This window comes from Trichomonas vaginalis, chromosome III (genome assembly GCF_026262505.1).
Source record: "Trichomonas vaginalis G3 chromosome III, whole genome shotgun sequence".
NCBI lineage: Eukaryota > Parabasalia > Trichomonadida > Trichomonadidae > Trichomonas > Trichomonas vaginalis.
In genome coordinates, this window is record NC_067205.1 from 19806592 (window position 1) to 19815060 (window position 8469).

At 31.9% G+C, this 8469-nt stretch overlaps 4 protein-coding genes across 4 annotated transcripts, besides 1 other annotated feature; 2 read left to right on the top strand and 2 right to left on the bottom strand.

Moving 5' to 3' along the window:
• Positions 1-1824: part of a mobile genetic element that runs on past the window's edge.
• A 714-nt stretch (positions 1825-2538) lies between these two features.
• Positions 2539-3126, top strand: TVAGG3_0732360 (uncharacterized protein; the record flags this gene model as incomplete). Its single annotated transcript, XM_051244581.1, has 1 exon — positions 2539-3126. One exon carries the CDS (start codon positions 2539-2541, stop codon positions 3124-3126), a length of 588 nt encoding a protein of 195 aa, XP_051091168.1.
• A 4-nt stretch (positions 3127-3130) lies between these two features.
• Positions 3131-3373, bottom strand: TVAGG3_0732370 (serine threonine-protein phosphatase family; the record flags this gene model as incomplete). Its single annotated transcript, XM_051244582.1, has 1 exon — positions 3131-3373. The coding sequence occupies one exon, from the start codon at positions 3371-3373 to the stop codon at positions 3131-3133; it is 243 nt and encodes an 80-aa protein (XP_051091169.1).
• An 18-nt stretch (positions 3374-3391) lies between these two features.
• On the bottom strand, positions 3392-3754 carry TVAGG3_0732380 (uncharacterized protein; the record flags this gene model as incomplete). Its single annotated transcript, XM_051244583.1, has 1 exon — positions 3392-3754. The coding sequence occupies one exon, from the start codon at positions 3752-3754 to the stop codon at positions 3392-3394; it is 363 nt and encodes a 120-aa protein (XP_051091170.1).
• A 2003-nt stretch (positions 3755-5757) lies between these two features.
• TVAGG3_0732390 (tetraspanin family) lies at positions 5758-8407 on the top strand (the record flags this gene model as incomplete). The annotated part of the gene is made up of 1 exon (XM_051244584.1): positions 7739-8200. One exon carries the CDS (start codon positions 7739-7741, stop codon positions 8198-8200), a length of 462 nt encoding a protein of 153 aa, XP_051091171.1.
• Between the last annotated feature and the right edge of the window lie 62 nt (positions 8408-8469).

The window sequence follows — 8469 nt, forward strand, 5'->3', positions numbered from 1 at the left end:
TGAAGATTCGTTCGATGAAACTTGCTGGGGCTCCTCAGATTGGCATAACGACAGCTTCCATCGACGCTTCTATTTTTCGGAAATGACAACTCCTGACGAATATGCTAAAGAAGTTGAAAATGACGACTAAGCAATTCTATACCATGCGTAAACTGTCATGTAAGGTGGCATGTATTCTTTACTTTGTCCCGTTGTTTGTGTATATCCTGAAACGAAATGTGTATGGTTTCCTTCTCCCTGAGTGTCACTCCAGTAACAATTTATAGCAAACTTAACGTCGTCTTTAACATCATATCCTTTACCTTTTGTCATTCCTGACCAATCCCAATATCTATGCTTATGCTAACCTGCTTGAGATGTACTTAAATCTATGTAGTGACTGTGTGCAGGTAAATTTTCACCTGAAATCGTTTTACTTCCACCTGTTTCCTTTGAAGAGTTTGCACAATACAAAAACCTGTCGACTATTTGTTCCCATGCACCAACACCAAACATTACTTGAGGACCTCTTGCTTCCATAGATGTATAAATAGAACCTATTGGGTTCATTAAATCAAACATATGAGATATTATAGGATTGTCTCTTTTGAACTTAAAATATAGTGCAACTATTTCAGGTTTCTTCTGGTTTGTGTCAGAATATTTTTTATAATATAATCTTATGTTTTCAGGGTAGGTAAAGTCTTGACTATAATATTTATTTCTGTCATCTGTATAATAATATACTATTCTCGTTTTTTCTATTGCATTATATCTTTTATATCTATAATAATCTAAATATAATGTTAGCTTTTGTTCATCTACATGTGGTGTTCTGTCGTCATCTCCATAGTCATAATAATATGGTGCTGGAGCTGGGTCAGGCAATGTCATATCTGCCATTTCATAAACTCTTAAATATTTCTTTTGTTCGTCTCCATATAAGTTTAAGTAGCAGTTGTTGTCTAATGGAACTTTAACTTGTGTACCATCATTCTTTTTATAGCTTACATACATTTCATTGTTATTTTTCGGAATGAGTTTACACCGTGTACCATTTTTTAAGGACTGTACCAACTGCCATCTAAAATATTTATTTTCTTCATTGACAGAAAAGTCACCAACAATAGTTTCAATATTTTTTGTTCCTATCAAACTTTGGTATATTTCATTGACATATGTTTTATCTGCTTTATTTTCAAGGCTAACGTTTAAGTCTGTTATTTCAGATATAGAATGTGTATGTCCAACGTCACTTTTCCTGTTTAAGGTTTCTTGTAAGTTTGTAATATTTGCAATGGTATGTGTATGTCCAACGTCACTTTTCCTGTTTAAGGTTTCTTGTAAGTTTGTAATATTTGCAATGGTATGTGTATGTCCAACGTCATTTTTCCTGTTTAAGGTTTCTTGTAAGTTTGTAATATTTGCAATGGTATGTGTATGTCCAACGTCACTTTTCCTGTTTAAGGTTTCTTGTAAGTTTGTAATATTTGCAATGGTATGTGTATGTCCAACGTCACTTTTCCTGTTTAAGGTTTCTTGTAAGTTTGTAATATTTGCAATGGTATGTGTATGTCCAACGTCACTTTTCCTGTTTAAGGTTTCTTGTAAGTTTGTAATATTTGCAATGGTATGTGTATGTCCAACGTCACTTTTCCTGTTTAAGGTTTCTTGTAAGTTTGTAATATTTGCAATGGTATGTGTATGTCCAACGTCACTTTTCCTGTTTAAAGTTAGTTGTAAGTTTGTAATATCAGATATAGAATGTGTATGAGTCTTATCTGCTTTTGTCTCTAATGTTTCCTTAAGACTTGGTATTTGGTTAATATAATGTATATGAGTCTTTTTAGAATATTCGTTTTCAGCTCTTGTCACTTCACTTGACATTTTATTGTCAACATATGTTTTGTCTGCTAGTTCAGGATGAGTATGTTCTTTTGTTGCATAAGCATTGTTAGCTCTTTCTTCTTCTTTTGCTATTGCATCGTCTACATATTCTTTGTCAGCTTTGTTGTCAACATCTGCTTTCAAAAGAAGTTCATTTATAGGTTTCTCGTTTAAAGTTCCTTTTGTTGGATTTATACAGACAGTATGGTTCTTATTGTCTTGAAACAGAAACTCATCTGTCATTGGGTTTAATGTCAGTTTTAAGTTTCCTTCTTTCAATGACTCAGATATCTTAGAATAGTTTGAAAAGTTTGTTGTGTTCTTATTTAGAGCTTGCATAATGAGTTGTCGGTTGTGTTGTATTTCTCTCATAGACGCTGTTTCATTTGACATTTTTATTATAGATAAAATATGCTTCCAATAGAAAAAGAAAATTCTAGAGTTGCTACAACTAAACCATTAGATGAACTTTTTACTAATGTCGGTCAAAAGTTTGAGACAGATACCGTAAAGCATGAAGGCTATCGTTTTGACTACCCATTAAGATGGCTAAGAGACCCATCCGTCACAAAAGCTATTGGCTTTCGTAGAATGAAGTTCATTTCAGAAGCCATACATGGTTTCCCATTTACGGTCGGTTTTGAAGTTCGATACTATAACAAAGAAAAACGTATGTATGAGAAATTTGAACAGGGAAAACTTTTACAAGTTAGTTTGCTTGTAAATTTAGAAACAACTCTTCAAGCTTTTCAAGAAAAAATAAACGATATCTATATCGAATATGCAAACCAGTATAACATTGACGAAGGAGAATACCATCTCGATATTATTTATGACAGGAAAAATGCAACTGTTAAAATCAATAGAATAGAAGACCTTGGAGAAAACGTTTATATTTCTACAAAATATAACAACTTGGCATGGTATAGATTTATGAGGATGTTAAATCAGCCTGCAGCATATCCAGTACACCCGGACTATTATGAAGTCGAAAACCCTAATGGAACATATGAAAATATTTTCGACCAAGATGCTATTATTGTTCATGCTTCATTTTCTGGCGCCCAAAACTCTTTTTTATGCTTGGCAAATGACTTTTACGAAAAACCTACAAAGTTATACGAACCACCAAGTGGAAGTATTTCAGACTTTCAAGTATGGTTTACTACAGATGGAAGAAAAAGAATAATTCCATTATACCATGCGTTTTACTTAGAACTTAGTTTCATATACAACTACTATCGAACGGTAAAAATATAATTTTTTAATACGGTTGAGGTGTTGGATTTGGTTGCCAACTTGACTGTGGTGCAGGTTCAGGCTGTTGTATAACAGGAGCTTGTTCTTCTGGTTCAGGGTCTTTAGGTATAATACCAACAAACTGACCTACTCTTTTACCAATATTTTTGACACCGTTCCATACTCCTCTTCCGACAGATTTTATTCCATTCCATATACCTCTTCCAACTCTTCTGAAGAAGTTTCCAATACTACTGAAGAAACCCATTTTACTATATGTAAAAATCTAATGTCCGCCTAGTCTCTTACGTTTCCTGTTGAGTTCCATAGCATTCTTTAACTGGAGCTCATACATTCTGTTTCTCCTCTGGTAGAAAACATATTCTGGGTCAACTCCTGTGTTCGCGTCATCTGCATAAAGTTGTTTATATCCCACTTCAGGGTTTGTATAAAACTCTTTCCATCTCATATTTGCATACCATGGTGGCAAACCTAACGCAGCGTCATTTGACATGGCAGTTTGCATTTGTACATCTGTTGGCACTTGACCATAGTTTGCCATTGCAGTTTGTATTCTAACTTCATTTGGAATATTCTCTGGGTTTGGTTGTCCAGGTTGCTGTGCATTCGCTAAGTTCTGTGCGTCCATTTAATATTAGATAAAAATATCTCTTACGAGTACATATACTGAACATTTGCAGGCATTGGTTCATCTTCATATTCTCTGTACTTTTCTGCCACGTCAAATAAATAAATGACACAATGGAAAAAACCTAAAACTAACAATCCGATTTCAAACCACATTTACTTACTAATAAAATTTCTTTATTGTGACACTTTCTCCGGTTTATAGGACCTCTCTCATATTCTATCTTGTCATATATAAACTCATAGTCATGTATGTCCTCTAACCATCTCATAACGGTTTCCAAACCACTTTTATCGGATGTAAAGTAAAAGCATGGATGGTTATGTATAACGTCTAAAGTTTCTAAAGAGTCTCTCAAAGTCCAGTCTACTTGGTATTGAAAATCCATGTGTTATAGAACGGCAGGTCCACTATAAAGAAAACATTTTCCTTGTCTTTATATTTTTCATACAACTCTGTCCAACGACATCTCACAAACTCTATACCCTCAATATATTTTTCTATGTCCTCTTTGAAAACATTTGTATAGTTAAGATATAAAACTTTTGACATAAGTGTTTCAATGTCATGAACTCTTATAGAACCACTATATAATAGTCTAGCAGATATACTATCCCAGTCTATATATTCTGCTTTTTTCAAAACCTCTCTCACAATATTTTTCTTATCTAATGGTATACGTTCCATCTTACCTATAGGTATCTTTTCTTTTAACTCTTTCAATATATTGTTTGTGTCTGGTATATGTTTGAGACGGTCCATATAGTTGTCGAAGTCATTGCATATAATCTTTGAGTCTGGGAATATTGTATGGCACAAATGGGATATATAGAAACTTCCACCGAACAAATCTACAAATGTTAGACCATTCGGTAGTTTCTTAAGTTCTCTCAATATAATATCTTTACATCCACTCTTATTTCCAAAGAACGGTAACGGTGGTTTTGTAAAATTCATTTATATATAATAATAAAAATGTTTTTACCTGAAAAGTGACAGAAAAGTGACAAAACATGAAAACATATATAATTTGTGAAAAGCGACACAAAAAGTGTCACCGGCTGGTCGGCTGGGGTTCGGTCCTCCTCTTGGGTCTTGGGAAAAATTTCTTATGGGCTAGAGGGCGCAACGCGCCTGGAAGCCCCACTACCTTTTTTTTTTCATTTCTATTTTACTATCTATCTGCTTGCCTATATTTCTTCACTCTTGACATAAATTTTTCAAAAATTTTAATGGCAGATTACAATGATTACCTGATAGCTTTCACTCAAGTATGCAGATTCTTCAATGCATTCGCGCCATCTACAAAATTATTTATAGTGCCACTTACATCTTATCAACAGAGGTTTGATTTTTTTGAACTATCTCCAACTGTTTATAAAGTTAATGAAAAAGTTATGGAACTTTTAAACTTAATTTATTCAATTAATGTAGACGAATTACCAGAAGAGTCTCTTTCAATGTATTATCAATTGAAAGATCAAACTGAATTCCAATTTGGAAATTTTATACAATATCTAAATAAGTACTTATATTGGATTAATAAAGAATGGCCTGGTTTACTTAAATCGTTAGATTCTATTGCAATCAAGTATCGAACTTATCTCAACCTAAATTTCATACAAAGATTTTCATACAAATCGAAAGAAATATATCCAATAATAAAAAAATTTTGTCGTGAACTAAGAGTTGATTTTAATGAGTTTTCTAATGGTGTTGATGAGGTCTATTGTGATTTACTCGATTTTGGTGTATCAGTTCTTAAAACAATTTCCAGTGTAAAGAAATTGATTTCAATTGTCAAAGAAAATCGAAAGCAACAAATCTTTCAAACTTACAATGATCAAGATAATCCAAAGGAAGAATTTAAATACCTGGAGAATCGATCTTATCTTAAGTCACTTCAATTTGAAACATTTCATAAAAGACCATATTCTGGTATTCCTAATATATTCTAGATTTCATTTTTTAAATTTTTAAAAATCTTTAAAATTTTATTCGACGAATTTATAATGTTCAAGAATATACAGAATTATAAAGTATTTTCATCCTTTTTAAGGCACATTTTATTAAAAAGTTTGCGTTATTTCCATCTCAATTTCTTTCAATCTCCCTCAATTTTTGTTGGGGTATCTCTTTATAAAAATGGTGTTTCTTGAACCTTTTGACTTTTATTTTTAGGTGACAATTTTGTTCTCAATAATTTTACAACATCTTTTACAACATCTTTTTCCGCATTTTTTACATCTTTAAAAAATGTTATATCGATTTATCCCTAAATACAAATAATATGGGAGTGAAAATTTTTGACAAACCAATCATTCACTTCATTTTTCAGATGAAAATTAGTTCTATCTTACAAAATGATCAATCGGATGATGATTTAATTGAAGATGGTGTTAATGGGGTTTCTCAGTCATTCAATAGTGATTATATATGGGATGATTATGATATGGAAGCATATCTTGGAAACCTGACTGTAGATTTTGACTGTGAAACTTATTTTTGTTGTAGCTGTTGTTTTCATCCGCCCAAATGCTGTGAATGCTGTTACATACCACATAGGTTTCTTAATTGCATATCATGCACTCCCACTTGCGGAATTGGCAGAATTTTCGCATGTATTATAATTTTGATTGGCAACATATTCAATACTTTCAATGAACTTCCACTATTGACCGCATATATAGCCTCAATTGTCAGTTTAGTTATCTCATATTTCGATGAAACTCCAATCATTAGAACCACAACGATTGCCATTTTTTCCTTTCTCTGGTTATTGATTTTTTTACGGATTTTACATCTTTGGCCAACGACTCTTGAACAATATTTGATAACGGGAGATGTTACCACAAGGAAAATTCAGTATTTGAATCATATGATTGTTCATACTCCAATAGGTTCTTCGCTTGAATCTGACTTTCCATCTCTTTGTAACTTACTTAAAAATATCAAACTTCGGGAATGGTTCATGGATGAAGATTTACGTGCAAAATTTACATTGCATTTTAACATATTTAATTATCGAACTTTTGAAGGTGATAATCGAACATTTTTATTGAATGATCTATATAAGAATTGTCCAGAAAAAATCCAGATAAAACCCCACAAATCAACCAACAAAATTTCTTTCAACCATTAATTCGTGTTTCCATGCAAGGAAATCAACAAAGTCAACCTCTACCCATGCCTTACCAGCAAAGTTCCAATGCTTATTATTCCTATATTCCTAATCTAATTCAATTATCTCCTTATTCACAGAACTCATTTCAAAATTCAGCGTAACAATAAACAAAGTTTTCATATCACAAATTACCAAATCATAGAGTCCCAAAAATGTTGAAGGCATAAATTGACTAGATATTGTATCAAGATCATGAAATTACTCAAATAATCTTATATATTTTCATATCACAACTCGTCTTTTGAGTTATTAGATCTTATTAGTAAACATTTATTTTATATATCAATTACAAATGAATCAATTGAGAGGAGTGTTTATGAAGATTAAGTGCCGAATGGAGCCCTGTGAATTATCGAATAGATTTTATTGAATTGAAAACCAATTGAAATTATAAAGTTGATAATATTAATTATTTCTGATAGTATAATAGTTTAATGCGAACTTGATAAATTTTTAAGATCAGAATTTTTTTGCCAAAAAAAATTTAAGATCATAATTTATAGGTTTAGAAAGTATTAATAAATGATTGTAATATTTTGCAAGTCGCTTAAAATATCATTTGAATGTCGATAATTCAGTAATTGAAAGATTTATCAAAAATTGAAAAGAGTATGACGTTTGAAAGAGAACTTCATTTTCACACAAGTATGACTTGCTGCTCCTGCTGCGCTAGAACAGTTATTGGAATTGTCAACTTCATTGTTCTTCTCATTCTTGGCCTATGTGTCTTCATTGGTTGGGCTGCAATCAAAAAGAATAACCTTGATACTTTAGGCAAAGCAAAAACAGGTGTAATTATGATGATTGTTGTTTTCGTATTTGTTGCAATTGTATGCATTCTTGGCTTCCTTATTATTTGCTTTGGTAACATTAAATGCTACAGAGTCACATACGCAATCCTGTTCATTGTAGTTGTTGTTATTGAAATTGTTATCATTGCCGTAGCAATTGGTATTGTAAAGAAGATTAACACTACTGTTCAAGCTTGGTGGGATGAAAACAAAGGCAAAGATACAATCAAAAGTATCAAAGAAGGCTTAGAATGCTGTGGTTACAAGACACCATATAGCGAAGAAGATATGAAGAACTGTGGTTATCACAACACAACTGCAACAACAATTGAAACTTGCACCCAACAAGTAGATGATCTTATCAAAGCATGGAAGAAGATTCTTCTAGGTGTTGGTATCTTTGTTATTGTAATTCAAGTAATTGTACTTGCTTTCGCTCTTTATCTTGCTTTCTGGTATGAAAAAGAATAAAACTAAATAAACATTTTCCACCTTTAAGAATAAATCAACTTTAAATAAAATTGTTCTTCAGTCTTAGTAAATGATAAGTGGAATAAACTAAATTATAGTACAATGTATGTGCATTCGCTGAATAAATGAGGATATTTTTATATAAATACAAAGTATTGAAATCTTTTTGAATAATTGTTGATTTTAATTGGGAAGATTCAATATCAATTCTGTGTTTAATTCTTGTTGTTCTTCAATAAATGCAGCATTTGGTTTTCTTTTGACTCTTT